The 15,981-nt window shown below is 35.5% G+C and overlaps 2 protein-coding genes, 1 long non-coding RNA gene and 1 other non-coding gene across 7 annotated transcripts; 2 read left to right on the forward strand and 2 right to left on the reverse strand.

The window, feature by feature from the left end:
* Positions 1 to 1,274: 1,274 nt before the first annotated feature.
* TRNAV-CAC lies at positions 1,275 to 1,348 on the forward strand. The gene has a single exon. It is a non-coding gene; the product is annotated as a tRNA-Val (tRNA).
* A 769-nt stretch (positions 1,349 to 2,117) lies between these two features.
* LOC110910944 (uncharacterized protein At2g39795, mitochondrial) lies at positions 2,118 to 4,062 on the reverse strand. Its single transcript, XM_022155519.2, has 3 exons — positions 3,761 to 4,062; positions 2,398 to 2,729; positions 2,118 to 2,316 (listed from the first exon to the last, which is right to left on the reverse strand). Exons 1-3 carry the CDS (start codon positions 4,034 to 4,036, stop codon positions 2,157 to 2,159), a joined length of 768 nt encoding a protein of 255 aa, XP_022011211.1. The 5' UTR covers positions 4,037 to 4,062; the 3' UTR covers positions 2,118 to 2,156.
* Positions 4,063 to 6,762: 2,700 nt separating this feature from the next.
* On the reverse strand, positions 6,763 to 14,196 carry LOC110913000 (mannose-1-phosphate guanylyltransferase 1). 4 transcript variants are annotated; one of them, XM_022157858.2, is made up of 5 exons: positions 14,004 to 14,196; positions 10,427 to 10,548; positions 9,901 to 9,963; positions 8,726 to 8,965; positions 6,763 to 7,632 (listed from the first exon to the last, which is right to left on the reverse strand). In XM_022157858.2, the coding sequence occupies exons 2-5, from the start codon at positions 10,535 to 10,537 to the stop codon at positions 6,961 to 6,963; spliced, it is 1,086 nt and encodes a 361-aa protein (XP_022013550.1). In that variant the 5' UTR covers positions 10,538 to 10,548; positions 14,004 to 14,196; the 3' UTR covers positions 6,763 to 6,960. The 4 variants fall into 4 exon arrangements, with proteins under 4 accessions (XP_022013550.1, XP_022013549.1, XP_022013552.1 ...); XM_022157857.2 differs by having other exon boundaries at positions 10,427 to 10,552; positions 14,004 to 14,159; XM_022157860.2 differs by lacking the exon at positions 9,901 to 9,963 and having other exon boundaries at positions 10,427 to 10,552; positions 14,004 to 14,160.
* Positions 14,197 to 14,382: 186 nt separating this feature from the next.
* LOC110910945 lies at positions 14,383 to 15,118 on the forward strand. The gene is made up of 2 exons (XR_002576597.2): positions 14,383 to 14,705; positions 14,783 to 15,118. It is a non-coding gene; the product is annotated as an uncharacterized LOC110910945 (long non-coding RNA).
* Positions 15,119 to 15,981: the final 863 nt, after the last annotated feature.

Here is a 15,981-nt window from a genome sequence, read left to right on the forward strand (position 1 = left end):
TATGTAAACCTTATCGAGCCAGCTCACGAGCGGAGCCAGGCCAAGCTCGAGCTCGGCTCGTTTACAAACCGAGCCGAGCCGAGCTGGCTCGTTTACAACCGAGCTAATTTCGAGCCGAGCTTTTTTCAAGCCTTTTTCGAACGAGTTTTGAGCGAGCTGCGAGCCATGAGTATTTTGAACACCCCTAACGATTACAACTTTTTGAAAAGGCTTTAAAATGTTGATGCGGTGAAAAATGCCCTTTATGAGGCTTTAACCATTACGAGTGGTCTTATTTACAATAAAAGAGAGAATACATGATTACAACTTTTTGAAAAGGCTTTAAAATATTGATGCGGTGAAAAATGCCCTTTATGAGGCTTTAACCATTACGAGTGGTCTTATTTACAATAAAAGAGAGAATACATGTCTATTAATAAATGTTACATTAATAACATCTTTACTCCAGTTCATAATTAACTTAAACTAGTATTAAGCCCCCCGCGTTGCGGTGGGGGCGTAAAATCATGACAAATAGCACCAAGGCCACAACACCACTAACGACCACCAACACTGAAGTTGTGACGTGTTAATGCGGAGAAATTAGACCGAAACATAAAACATAGAAAATAATAACTAAGTCGATTTAGGACCCGTGCGTCACGATGAACCCATCAAACGGGAAAAAAAATAGACGACCATAAAAACGTTGAACCACACAAGCACGTTGCGTAATGTTAATTCGCCAAATTTAGAACGAAGCGTAAAACAAAACGTAAAAATGTTGAACCACACATGAACGTTGCGTCGTGTTAACTCACAAAATTTAAAACAAAACGTCAAACGAATTTTTGAGAAATATGAAAAGTATAGGGTACCAAGTTGAAAGTAAAAAAAGTTCTTAGGTTAAATTGACAAAGATAAAAAGCTTTGGGGTTAAAAGTAAAAAACCAAAATAGTTTTAGGTTAAAAGTGTAATTATATCAATTTTTTTTTAAAAATCTCCCTAAGTATAGAGTACAACTACTCTATGCATCAACATGTTGATAATTTATAATGGATAAATAAAGCAGTTCAAAAAAATAATTTAAATAAAAACCTAAATTACTTATTAGTTATTACTGAATACGACGTACGTATTATTAAGTATTAAGTAATGTCATGTTTATTTTAATTTATATATATGTAAACAAAGAACTATTTGTTCCAATAATGAAGTTATGAAACAATAGAGGTTAACTAGTTTGCTAGTATTTTAGAATAACATAGCAATATCTAAACATAAAACCAAATTTGTCTGGGTGGTGTAGTCGGTTATCACGCTAGTCTCACACACTAGAGGTCCCCGGTTCGAACCCGGGCTCAGACAAACCTTTTTTCATTTTTTTTTTCCAGCCAGTGCATTTGTTTTTTTATGCGTAATGTTAGCAAAGGCTAGAAAAGGCTATTGGGGTTACAAATGAAATAGTGAATAGATGAGCAGAAAAAAATGTTCAAAGTTCGTGTCTCTCGTCTATATTCTTTGGGAGATTAGCTATCTCAAATCGGCTTCATATCACAACCTGACCATGTTTGTTATTGTAGAATCTGTATGCGGTATGGCTTTGATTTGAACCGTTTTGGTGAGCGGTTCAACACTTCAACAGATATGCCTATGAGATACAAAACCTACAACAAGATAAATATAATTAATTGGGTGCTTAACTTGGGGGTGGTGGTCAGTGTTGCTAAATGGGGATACAAATTAAAAACTTTACATTCCTTTGAGAGTTTGAGTAGCCATGTTTTGAGATTTCCGACGAGTGGTCGATAACGTATGTACCCAAAAAATTCTATAGAACCAGGGGGTCGAAGATGTATATACCCAAAAATTTCTGTACGAAAACCACATATATTACACTACTGAGCGAAACGTTCGGGGGTGCCCCCCCTACCCCACATATATTACACTACTGAGCGGAGAGTAACAAGTATTGTATGTATATAGTTTCAAACCAAGGGAACATTCCTTTAATCTTTCAATGGTCGGTAGTTATGCACAACAAAACTAAACACGTACTCAAAAGTGTATAGATATAGAGACAAAACATAATGTTATTAAATACTCAAATCCTTAAAATGTCAATAGATATTGTCAAAACCTAATAATAATAATAATATTACTTGATAATTAACCTTCATGCCTCAACAAACTTCTTAAGGTTCTTAAGCCAGATAGTATACTCTCTATGCTCTTTGTTCACCATGTATTCATGCAAAAACTTTGTCGCATCCGCTTTTATCCCCCTTGTCTCCAAAAACTTGTGGAATCCCTTTTGCATATTCTCATCCAGTTCACTACATATACATACATACATACATTTAGTTAGTATATATAAAAATGAACGAGTCGATTCATGTTATAAAGGTTATACTTACTCAAATCTAGGTCCTTCATAAGGAGTCTGATCTTCGGTAATGTCTGGATCATTAACCGTTAAGCTGTCAATGACGATCTCTTTGGTATAAGCAGTGATACCAAACTCCAAAGAGGGTGCACCGGTTTTGGAAACTTTGACAACCATTGGGAGACTGGATTGACTGTCTTTATCATCATCTGAATCGCTACTATCATCGTCACCTGTTATCAGGGCCGATGGTTCAACATCGATATGGATTTTTTCGCCTTTGTATTCTCTTGTTAGAGACACTGTTTGCTGCCCCGGGTTATCGTTTACTTGAAAAGGGAAACCTTCAGGAGCACCTTCACCCTAACCATATTAGAATACATAAGCAATTACTTTTCAAGATAATTACATCATCTTATTATTAAGGATCATTAAAAATAATGTTATAAAACTACATTGAAAATAATGTTATAAAACAATTATGTTTATAATATGTCAGCTTCTAAAAAAAAACTGTTAAATCTTGGCATAAAAATAACCAAAAAGTTTAAGTTAATACATAAACATTTTTTAAATAATAAAATAATATAAAAAGGTTAAAACAGGTTGTTGGACCCGAACATGACACAAACATGAAATTTGTGTCCCACCCGTCAACCCAAACATGACTCGTGTAATTGTTGTAGGTTGACACAACAGCCCAATAAATAAATTTTTTTTTTTGTATTAAAAATTATTAATCGTAAAATTCTCATATTAAATTTATTTTTAGGTGAGTATTTTTAAAATGTACCAATTTATTTTTAAACTTTATAAATAATCAAACAATTTAAACATTCAATCAAAACGTATTTATAATTCGAACCATGAAAAAAAAAATATTTCTAATTCAATCAAAACGTATTAAAATAATAAAATAATATGAAAAGGTTAATTAAAACAGGTTGTGCGACCCGAACATGACACAAACATGAAATTTGTGTCACACCCGTCAACCCGAACATGACTCGTGTAATTGTTGTAGGTTGGCACAACAACCCAAAAAAGAAATTTATTTATTTTTTTCATATTAAAAATGAATTAATCTTAATTCTCATATTAAATTTATTTTTAGGTGGGTATTTTTAAAGTGTACCAATTTATTTTTAAACTTTTATTTTACACTTTATAAATAATCAAACAGTTTAAACATTCAATCAAAAATATTTATAATTCGAACCATGAAAGAATAAATATTTGTAATTCAATCAAAAAACATTTTATAAATAATCAACCAGTTTAAATATTTTACACTTTTAAAAAATATTTATAATTCGAACCATGAAAAAAAAAACTAAAGTCAAAACATATTTCTAAAAACATGCAACCAACGACAACTTTTATCAAAAACAAACCGGTTCGAAGCTTTCTTCTGAGCAATTAATCTCAGACTCAATAACTCGGAGGAGCGAGTCATCGGAACTCGAGCGAGCGAGAGCAGTAGAAGCCGAGTAAGAATAGCGAGAAACAGACGGACCCAAAAACGAATCCTCAGTAGTGATCTTCTTAGAACGATTCACGGAGACCAACAAGGCGCTACCGCATTGGTGACTGATCAAGGCTCGCTGACCGATCAGTAGTCGGGCAGCAACAGTGGGAGCAGACCGTCGAATTATGGTACTCAAAGCCATTTTTGGTTAACAAGAATTAGGGTTTTAGAAGGGTTTAATGAAGTTTAGAGGTTTAGAAGGTATTTATTTATAATAAGTGGTGTAGGGCGATTTTATATATATTTACTAAATATATATATATTGTTGATTGTTCTCCAAGTTATATTTGAATTTTTAAAAAATATATTTAAAGCTTAAAAATTATCTAATCTAATTATAACAAAATGGGATAGCTCCTCATTTAGTTACATGTGTTCTTGTATGGTTTATAGAAAAGAAACAGATATAGATATTGTTTGATACGATACCGATACTCAATATAACAACCAAAAGTGAAAACTAAAAAAATAAAGTCAAGATATGCTCATGAGGATATTGACAGATGTTTCACTATAATTATATTAACATTAGTATTATGTTATTATATGTCATTATTATATAAGTCGATAATCACTAAAATTACCGACATGAATCACCTGTAAATATTATGTTTTAACTTGTTGAATAGGTCTCGTTATTAATTAATTGATTCAGCTTGATTGTTTTATCGAGTTTGGGTGTGTAATCAATTCATGTTGGTAATTTTAATTGATTAAGATCAGGAATGACACACTTGATTGTTTAAACGAATTTGGGTGTGTAATCAAGCTTGGGCCTAACTAATTGATGAATGTTATTGGGCCTAGTTAAACTATAATAAATTAAATTAACAAGATTGGGCCTTGGCCATTGTCCGCCAATTGAAATATGCGCATAAGGCTATAGGGTGTGGTCATGACCACTATGATCCTCCACATAGGCGCCATTTCATCCACCTCTAATCCACCATTCAAAACTACTACCCTAAGGGTGTGGTCATGACCCAAACTACTATCCCTTTTATTTTTTTAATTTATTTGTCTTAAAATGATTAAATGGGAGGGTCGTGGTTGTCATGGTTTAATCCACGCGAACCACCATGATTTAATTAGGGGGATGGTGTAGTGCATGAATAATGGTCCCATGTGGCAAATCATGACCCAATCATGACCCTCATACCCAGCCTAAGAGCATCAACAGCAAGCGGTCCACTCAACAAACAACCCGAACGGACAACGCATCGATGGTGGATTGATGACTAGGTGGTCCAGAGGAGGGGAGGTCCGCTTGTTTTGTGGGTCTCGAGCGATTTTTTTGAACAGTAACTTATATAAAAAAAATCAAAGTTTTTAAAATTCAAACTTTAAAGCCTGTTATTTTTAATTCCTAAAATTTGAAACCATAGTCATACTATACACCTTCGCCAACATCCTTACTTGATCATTTCAATTCAATTTTATTGACTTTAATTTCTAAAATTTGAAATCATAGTCATACTCAGTGTTCCAGAAATCGTGCTTAGGCAGTGATTAAACGGTCATCGGAGGTCTGCCGCCTAGATTTTGGTAAATCGGCCAAACTAGGCGGCAGTGGTCAAAATCGGTCAAAAATTGGGGAAATCAGTCAAAAATTGGATATAATCGGTCAAAATTGGACCAAATCGATCTAATGGAATGATTTCTTACCTCGTTTGGGACCAAAACTGAACTGAAATAGGGGCTACTGCTTCTTTCTTGTGCGCCATGTCTGATAAGAGGGGGAAAAGCGACATGTAATGAAAGAGATGGTGGGTTAGGTTTAATTAAGTTTGAGTATTTCACAACTGTACATATGGTCCCAAACTTGTAAATTTGTATATAAAAAGTTTAAAGTTAACTATATATTTATATAATTTTGTAAAAATATACATAAAAAGTCCAATCCAATTAATCCCTAGGCGATACCTCACCGCCCGATTAGCGCCTAGCGATCTCTACAACACTGATCATACTATACACCTCCGTCAACATCCCTTACTTCATCATTTCAATTTCAGTGTGTTTTGAAGTTTGAAAAACTTCCAATTTATTTTGTGTTAATTATGTTTAAGTAATTATTTATTTATTTTTAGTATGTAAATTGTATTTTTAAAGAAATGTATAATGTACGTTTGTATTAATTTATGTTCACAAATATTTGTTTGTATTCGTTTGTGTTCGTCTACATTCGGTAAATGTTCATAAACATGTTCATTTCGTAATCGTAGGGGATTCATGAGTTCCCAACACCAGAACTTACAAATATGGGTCAAGTTATTCTACAAATGCTTCTAATTGTAAGAAGTGTAAGAATGATTTATAGAGTGACAAGTGTCCAATAAGCTAAAACTAAACCCACTACATCACCACCAAAAACCTAAACACCCACCCCCACCCCACCACCACCCAAAAACCTAACCCCCCCCAAAAAAAAAAAAAAAAAAAAAAAAACCTAAACCCCCTGGCAAAAAGAAAAACAAAAAAAGAAAAACAAAAAAAAAAAAACTATACCTCACCAAAAAAACCCCCAAAAAACCTAACCCCCCACCTCACCCCCCAAAACCTAAAAAAAACTAAATACCCACCCCCACCACCACCACCCAAAAACCTAAACCCCCGCCCCCCACCCCCTCAGCAAAAAAATATATATATATATTTTTTTTGGGTGGGTGATGTGGGAGGGGGGGGGGTTAGGTTTTTGGTGGTGGTGAATGTTTAAGGTTTTTTTTTTTTTTTTTTTTTTTTTTTTTTTTTGTAGTGGGGTTTTTTTGTGTAGTGGGTTTTTTAGGTTATTAGACACTTGTCACTCTATGAATCCTTCTTACAATTAGGATCCTTTGTATTTGATCCTAATCCTTACAAATATTACACTTTAAACAAAATTATAAATAATATCCATATGAACACATTATTATTCTATTTACACCACAAAATTACAAATTGCAAGAGAACATACACTTGTTGAAGATTAAAGCAAACCACACTTGACAAAAAAAAAAAAAAAAAAAAAAAAAAAAAAAAAAACCACATCATCACAACTATCTTATAGCATGAACACAAAATGATCTTTCACATAACTATCTCTGGCTTCAAGATACTAGCCTTGATCTCCTTATGTGGCAGAACCACACCACCATTGCTGTAGATCTCATCACCAACATGAACATCTTCTCCCAAAATAGTCATGTTTTCAACACGGGCCCACTGACCGACAGTCGAGTGCCACCCTATTATACTACTCGAGATACAAGCGTGTTTCTTGATGCGGACCCCACGCATTATGGTGCACCGGGAGAGTCTGACGCCTGACTCAATCACACATCCCGGCCCGATTGCAACATCGGGCCCGATTAAGCACCCTTCACCGATCTTCGCACCCTCGTCAACCAAAACGTTACCTAAGATGTGGGCCCCGCTAGTCAGTTTGGATGGCGTCTTCTTTCTTAACGAGTCGAGGTATAGTCTTAATCCGGTGATGTAATCTTTTGGCTGACCGATATCCATCCAAAACCCGGGTAAAACCATAGCGAATAACTGATTTGCGGATGCGATTTTTGGGAAAATTTCTTTTTCGATTGACGTGGGCTTGAGCTCGATTCGATCAAGAACAGACGGGTTTAAAAGATAAATCCCGGCGTTGATTTTGTTACCCACAAATATTTTTGGTTTTTCGACGAATCTTTCGACTTTCCCGGTTGATTCCTCCGTTACAACTACACCATATTTTGAAGGCTCATCAACCTACAAAAATAAAAATAAAAATTTAAAACTAGTATTAGGCCTGTAAATGAACCGAACGGACACGAACATATAATCGAACACATTTTTTTTGTTCGTGTTCGTTAATTAAGAAAATGGGCATGCTCGTGTTCATTTATGTTCGTTCGTTTAAAACCTAAACGAACAGTTCACTGTCGTAAACGAACATAAATAAACTTATTCAAACATAATTTATCAAACAATAAACAACACAAATGAACATAATTAAACAAACATAAATGAACACAGTTGACTAAACATAAAGTAATTTTTTATATAAATTAGTGATTAATTACGAACGATTAATTCTATTGGAAAACCCATTTTTATTACTAAGACGTCCAATTACCAATTAGTTACATTTATATAAGTAAGAGTAAATTACGATTTTAGCCCCTGTGGTTATACCACTTTTATCCTTTTAGCACAAAAAAGAATTTTTTTAACATCTGAGCCCCCAACGTCTTTTTTTCTAACCATTTTGGCCCCTAACGTCTTTTTTTCTAACCCTTTTTGCCCCTAACATTTAATGGATAGGGTTAGTGTTAGGGGCCAAAAGGGTTAGAAAAAAAGACGTTGGGGGCTCAGATGTTAAAAAATTCTTTTTTGGGCTAAAAGGGTAAAATTGATATAACCACCAGGGCCAAAATCGTAATTTACTCTATAAGTAATTAGAAAGTTCATTTAATATTTAAGATTTATATACATATACGTATATAACTACTTATGTATTTAAATTGAAACGAACAGACATAAACAAACGTAAATAAACAAACAAAACGTGTGTTCATGTTTGTTCGTTTAATTAAATGAACAGAAAAATGTGTTGATGCTCGTTCGTTTATTAAATGAACGAACATAAACAAACTTCCCGCCGAACAAGTTCACGTACAGTTCATGAACGTTCGGTTGTTTAAAGGCCTAAATAGTATAGCAACAAAAAATGTACCAATTAATGGGTCAAGACAAATCAACCCAACCCAACCCAGCTTGCAAAAAAATGGCCTGTCTTGACCCGTTCGTTACCTAGCCCGCAAATCGTGCCACCAAAGGAAACTATATAAGTGAATATTACCTTGGTCACCATTAATGAAGCTTCACCACCATGAGACTTGTGAAACGCAATCATCTCTTTGAGGGGATACTCACTGATGACGTCACTATTGAGAACAAAAAACGGTTCACCGGATTCGTCGGCTAGCTTATCTCTAGCCAGAGCTAGGGGCCCTGCGGTTCCAAGCGGCTCAGTCTCTTGTGAACATGTTATCTTTATCCCAAGCTTACTTTCAAAATCCTTTAAAAAGTTAAGCATCACCTGCATAAACATAAATATATCAAATCTTCATCCAGAACATAAGAATCAATCGTATCGTGTGATAACGAGGCAAATTGCACAAAAAAGTTTAAAACTTTATTCGTGACATAAAGGTTAAACCACATCCGAAACAAGTCAACATGGTCAACGTTACTAAGATTCCACACCCTCTCTGCAGACAAGGGTTTTTTTTTTTTTTTTTTTTTTGAGTAAAATGCCATTTTTGTCCCTTTCCTGAGGTTTGGCCAGTTTTGCGATTTTTGTCCAAAGGTTTGTTTTTTCGCATCTGGATCCAAAAAGTTCAAAATCTTGCCATTTACATCTAGCTCGTTAACTGCATCCATTTTTCTCCGTTAAGTCAGGGGTATTTCCGTCTTTTTCACGTTATGTAAAATGACCGAATACCCCTGAAAAAGACCGAGTTGCCCTTTAAGTTAACAAAAAAGACGGAAATACCCCTGACTTTACAGAGAAAAATGGACGGAGTTAACGAGCCGGATGAAAATGGCAAGATTTCAAACCTTTTGGATCAAGATGCGGAAAAACAAACCTTTGGACAAAAATCGCAAAACTGGCCAAACCTTAGGGACGAAAATGAGCGAATACCCCTGAAAAAGACCGAGTTGCCCTTTAAGTTAACAAAAAAGACGAAAATACCCCTGACTTAGTAGAGAAAAATGGACGGAGTTAACGAGCCGGATGAAAATAGCAAGATTTCAAACCTTTTGGATCAGGATGCGGAAAAACAAACCTTTGGACGAAAGTCGCAAAACGGCCAAACCTCAAGGACGAAAAATAACATTTTACTCTTCTTCTTCTTTTTTTTATTTTTAAGTTTGAGGTTTTACAAGTTATTTTGAAAATTTGAGCCTTCTGTGAGTAAAAATAAAGTGTAAACCAAAATAGAAATTAACCGAAAAAAACATCAAATTTACCTCAGGTTGATAATTAATAGCCAGAACCACTTCGGTGACTCCTATATCCTTAAGAGCTTCAATCTAACACAAAACAATAGATAAATAAATCTAAAGGCTATTTTAGTCCCTGTGGTTTGGGCCACTTTGCCAGTTTAGTCCAAAGGTTTTATTTTTTGCCTGTGGGTCCAAAAAGGTTTCACTGTTTCCATTTTAGTCCACTGGGTTAACTTCATCTATTTTTTCTGTAAACTAGAAGGTCAATTCGGTAATTTTATATGGCCGAATTGCCCTTCTAGTTAATAGAATTACATATAAAATGACTGAATTGCCCTTCTCGTTAACAGAAAAAATGGATGAAGTTAACCCAGTGGACTAAAATGGCAACAGTGAAATCTTTTTGTACCCACAGGCGAAAAATGAAACCTTTGGACTAAACTGGCAAAATGGCCCAAACCACAAGGACTAAAATGGCATTTAACTCTAAATCTAAACTGCATCATAATCATGAGCTAATATTCAAGAAATAAGAGTCAAGATTACACACCTGGTGCAGGATCATAGGTTTGTTTGCAAAGTCAACAAGCGGTTTTGGGAAGCTGAGAGTCAACGGTCTCAGTCGAGTTCCGAACCCTCCAACAAGAATAAGTGCCTTCATGGTGGTAAAATCTGGCTATGGAATAACTATTAGAATCTTGAAACAAGAATGTGATTTATTAATAAGTTGTGGAATAAGAAAGATGTCTATTTATCATAAATAGTTGGTACATTTGTAGGTCAAAAAAGCAATTAATTCCACCTAAAAAAGATAAGATGATGGTGCTTTGAGTTCGACCGATAGGTGTATGCCAAAAATAGGCATGCATGCATCGAGTTTAAAGACAGGGTCAGTGAACAATGTATGACTGTAGACGTGGCAATTTCAACCCGACCCGTTTCAACATGTAACAAAATTCAACTGTTTTGACCTGTTACCAGACCTGCCTGACCCGCTAATACATAATCTCGGTGGATCAAAGTTGGAAATAGCGGTCGCTATGGTCGCTATAGCGAATACTGTAGCGTATAGGTCGAAGGTCTCTACAAGGTATGTAGCCATACATAGCGGGATTTCAGTTTTTTTTTAATATAAATAGCGATTAAATATAGCTATGAAATAGCTGGATTTTAGGTTTTCGTTAAATATATACGTAAAATAGCTTATATACCAGGGTATTCTGACATAATATATATGTATATATATAGAGGAAGGTTAACGTACATTACGGCTTAACGTATTTCACGTACGACAGGTAATTACGCACATTCATTTTAAAATCACGCACGTTATAACTCAAAAATCCAAAATTACGCATGTTGAAACACAATAATTACGCATATTGAAAACATTAATCACGCATGTTATAGAACAAATCACGCACATTGTTGTACGTGAAGTACGTTAAGCCGTAATGTACGATATACTTTCTATATATATATATATATATAATTTTTTTTCCTAGTGTATGGCTATTTATAAAATAGCACACGCTATTTATCGCTATTCACTATGTAGCATATAGGTACCTAGTCGCTATTAATCGCTATTTGTCATTAACAACTATGCGGTGGAGCAATAACCGCAAACAAGAAAAAAAAAAAGAAGGTATTCACAAATATTAGAAATTTCATTTTAGCCCACAAATTAAATGAAGCTTTGTATCCAAAAATAACACAAATTCTGGTGGCCGTAGTAAAGAAGAAGACTTAGAGCCGAGCCTGACGTGATACAGCGGAAATTTTTTACGACGCGTGTCATCACATGAGAAAATTGTTGAAAAAGAAGCGAATCCAGCTGAATACAGGCTGGAACGCGTTTTATTTATTTATTAATTTAAATTCAACAATTAGGAGAAATTTTATTCCTATTTGGAGAATATCAGCTTCTGTTTGGAAATAATAAACACTTGGCTTATTTGTAACAAAAAAGATTCTCATTTCTTACTCTCTGTGCAATAAGATTGTTACATCTTAATAGCTAATACTATTAAAAACTTGGTGTACCTAATGAAATCATGACATATAGCCAAACAATCGCAAAAGATGAATAACCGGTCAAGGAAGTCGCTATTAGCATCTTAATTAGCTTTATTACTACGAATATTCTTCTTCCACAAACATCATCATCATACTCAGTAAATCCCACCAATAGCAAAGCTAAGGTAGGGTCTGAGGAAGGTAAGATGTAGACAGCCTTACCTCTACCACGTAGGAATAGAGAGGCTGCTTCCAGTGAGACCCCCAGCTCGATGGTAGTTTTGCATCAAACCTTGGACTTAAGGCACACAACACTCGGCAACTAAGACAAAGGCCAATTAGTGCATGTACTCCCTTGTCTTTCGGCTATCAACGCCACCACATGATGCATGATTAACCATCCCCCTCTTTTAACATTGTTTTCACGAAATTTGTATAGTAACGTTAAAAATTAGTGCACTTTCACTCCCCCCCCCCCCCCGCGCGAGCGCCCACACATATATACATTAGCATACCGCAAGCGGGGCATATCTTCTTTCATAAACCAGTAAAAGAAAAAATTATTTAAATGTATAACACCAAAGTAGGGGTTCCCGTGTTAGTAGTGTGGCGTTTTGGGTTGACGGGTTCAATTGATGAACCCGAACACGGCCCATACATTTATTTCCATCAAAAACATCAACCCTTAATCATACACATTTAAAATCATGCAACCTAAACACGACCAGCATAACCCATTTATCTAAACAAGTCAAATGTGTTGGCGCTTGGCGGGTAATAAACAGAATGTAACAAAAAGGGTTAAACAGATCATAAACGGGTTGGTGGGTCGACTGTTAAATTAAACATGTCAACCCGAACACAACCTGTTTATTAAAAAGGTTAGAAATGACAACCCAAAACCTCATTTTTCATGTCATGTTTCGGGCCGTGTGCCAGACAAGTTCTACAATCAAATCATCATAGAACGGGGACCCACATAATAACAACACTAAATAGACAAATAAAATGGGATCTAGATTGCTAAATAAAAGAATGCAACATGTTATGTTACTTTATAGACCCATATACTACTTTACTTACATAGTTGTGTGCCAGGTAAGCAGGCACTATATAACTAGTGGTACTTTCTTGAGTAAATTGCAATTTTAGTCCCTGAGTTTTTGTCTAAAATGTCATTTTAGTCCAAATAGTTTTTTTTCTTCTCTGGGTCCTTGACTTTTCGTTTTTCTTGCCATTTTGATCACATTGCCTAACTTATAATCAGGGGTATTTTTGGTATTAAATTATTATGAGGTTTATAAATTATGTTGTAAACTACCCCTGGTTATCACTACACACAGTGGCGAAGCTTGAATTTTTCGGTCGGGGGGCGAAAACGTATATACCCAAAAATTTCTATAGAACCGCGGGGGGGGGGGGGGGGGGGGGGGGGGGGGGGGCGAAAACGTATATACCCACAAATTTCTATACGAAAACTACATATATAACACTACTGAGCGAAAAATTCGGGGGGCGGGCGCCCCCTCCCCGCCCCTCTTATCCTTCGCCCCTGACTACACAATAGTTATGCCAAAAATACCCCTAGTTATAACCAGATTTTTAAACCGAGTTAGGCAATGTGATCAAAATAGCAAGAAAATGGAAAAGTCAGGGACCCAGATGAGAAAAAAAAAACTATTTGGCCTAAAATGGCAATTTGGACCAATAGTCAGGGACGAAAATGGCAATTTACTCTACTTTTTTTTAACCTTCTAGTCTTTGCTTTAACTTCAAAAACATCATTTTCTTCATTCTATTTTCACAATTATTTTAATCTCAAACCGAAATCAAACTTGTAATCAAAGTTTAACTCATCTACTACTACTGATTCCAATGAGATCAAGAACTAGAAACAAGATCTATTCTCAAATCAAAACCATTAGTGAAACTATAACAACAACAATGCAGTAAAATCAAGAAATTCCCAGATCTACAACAAATAATAATTTGATTAGCAGTCACTAACCTTGTATAAACCTTAATTGCTTGACATAATAAGAGCCACCGACATTTTAAAGGACAAAACTTTAATGAAAAAAATGAAGAAATTAAAGAGAGAAAGCTACCTGGAGTGAAGTGGTGGTGAGGGGTTGTGTGTTACATGTGGGAATTGATGAAGGGACTGTATATGTAGAGAGAAGAAGAAGAAGAGTGAGATGATTGGGTTTATGAGCTGGATATAATTACATGTGCAAGTTACCCTTGTCACTTTCATACTTTGATTGTGGATTGTGGATAAGCTTTATGTTCCTACTTCCAATTGTAAGTAACAAGGACAAAAACATATTTTTTATAACTTTTTTGGGTCATATTTTATCAAAATATACCCGGATGTTGGTGATAAGTACATATTAACTACCTAAGTTTTACAAGAAAAAAAAAAAGAGTAAACTGCAGTTTTACCCCTGTGGTTTGAAGGCAATGACACCTCTACCTTGTATTTTCAGAAAAATGTTGTCATACCCCTCGCATCTGGCCGATTGAATCAATTAATCTTGGCTCTTTAGTCATTTTGTTGTCTGTTTGAATGTTACCACCAAGGGTATTTTGGTACTTTCGCCACAAACACAGCCTTACATCCTGGTTTTTCCTCATTGTTTAATCCCAAACCCTCAATTTAACCTAGTTCTTAAATAGACGGTCGTTGTTCATCAAAATCAGTACCAAGTGAACGAATTGAAGTTGAATCTCAGTGAGTTGTAGAATGGATCATCATTTATGGAAGATTAGAGGTGATGATCAGTACTTCAAACCAAGCGATATGTACTGTAAGTAACATGCAACATCTTCTTAAGTAAAAAAATTCAAGCTTTTGCTGTTTTAATGTGATGTTGTTTGTTTACAGATGATAATGACAGACAATTTTCAATGAGGGTGCACCATGGAGGTAATTTTGTTGATAATCCAAGTCGGGAATATGTAGATGAAAAAATTAACTTCATTGATCATGTAAACATTCTTGTACTGAATATGGATGTTTTAGAGGAGATGATTAAGAAGTTAGGGTAACATATTCTACATTCATTATAAGGAACCTTATATGTTTTTAGATTTTGGGCTTGGAATACTAAGATGCGATACTAATTTCGAACCTATGTTTGATCATGTGTGCCAAGGTGTTAAGATGATTGACATGTATGTTGAACACTGGAAGTCAATAGTTATGTTGCAATTTGTATAAGATGAATTTGGTCCCTCAGGAGAAGTTGTTCAACCTTCTTTTTTTAGTTGAGAATGCTAAATTTGTTGCACCCCAAAAGACCTTACCCTAATCATTGCTTCTTTAAATTCCACTGATAATGTTGCCACTGAAAATGCAATTGAGAATGAAAATGAAAGTGATAAAGAATGCAGTGATGGTAGATCAGCTGAGAATACTAATGATGATTCTGATTATGAATATGTCGAGGAAGATAATATGTTGTATGATATTAAAGTGGATATGCAGAGATTTAGGTCTAATGTAGAGTTTATTCGTGAAGAACTGGACGAGTCAAGTGATGGGGATCATGATTGTGACAACCCGTACTCTTGTCGTCGAGAAAAGGGTACTTTACTTAGATTCGCATTATTTTTGCTACTATTATGATTATTATTATTATTTAATAATAATCGCGTCGAGAGAAACGTACCATTTAACCGAATACCCCGAACCGGGCATATTCAACATAACGCACACATGCATATATCTTCTCAAATCCCGATTATATTTAAGAGCTAATTTAAACGGGTCAATTTGTTTTAACGGGTTATGACGCCTAACGGGTTCGTGCACCTGGGCCAAGCCCAACCCGACTTACATACACCCCAAACCCTAGCCTATAAATTCATCTCATGGCCTCATCCCTTTCATTTTGGAACCCTAGCCCCCAAGACACCTCTCCCTCTCTCTCTCTAAGATCCGGCCACCGGATTAGGGTTCCGGCGACCCCTCCGGCGCCGCCTTTCCGGTGGGTCACACCCAAACAAACCGGTTGCCCACTTCCTTCATCATTCTCGCCCTTCTATTTCTCTGCTAAAGGAACAAACGGCCACCACCAATTG

Source organism: Helianthus annuus, chromosome 15 (assembly GCF_002127325.2).
Source record: "Helianthus annuus cultivar XRQ/B chromosome 15, HanXRQr2.0-SUNRISE, whole genome shotgun sequence".
NCBI lineage: Eukaryota > Viridiplantae > Streptophyta > Magnoliopsida > Asterales > Asteraceae > Helianthus > Helianthus annuus.

What these genes read in the sequence shown, in the direction of transcription:
- LOC110913000 (XM_022157858.2), bottom strand. Translation starts at nt 10,537, where the DNA reads ATGAAGGCACTTATTCTTGTTGGAGGGTTCGGAACTCGACTGAGACCG. An exon ending in AACCTATGATCCTGCACCAG is followed by an intron (nt 9,964 to 10,426) that starts GTGTGTAATCTT and finishes GTTTTGTGTTAG; the next exon opens with ATTGAAGCTCTTAAGGATAT. An exon ending in CTTCATTAATGGTGACCAAG is followed by an intron (nt 7,633 to 8,725) that starts GTAATATTCACT and finishes TTATTTTTGTAG; the next exon opens with GTTGATGAGCCTTCAAAATA.
- LOC110910944 (XM_022155519.2), bottom strand. Translation starts at nt 4,036, where the DNA reads ATGGCTTTGAGTACCATAATTCGACGGTCTGCTCCCACTGTTGCTGCC. An exon ending in CAGAAGAAAGCTTCGAACCG is followed by an intron (nt 2,730 to 3,760) that starts GTTTGTTTTTGA and finishes TAATATGGTTAG; the next exon opens with GGTGAAGGTGCTCCTGAAGG. An exon ending in TATGAAGGACCTAGATTTGA is followed by an intron (nt 2,317 to 2,397) that starts GTAAGTATAACC and finishes ATGTATATGTAG; the next exon opens with TGAACTGGATGAGAATATGC.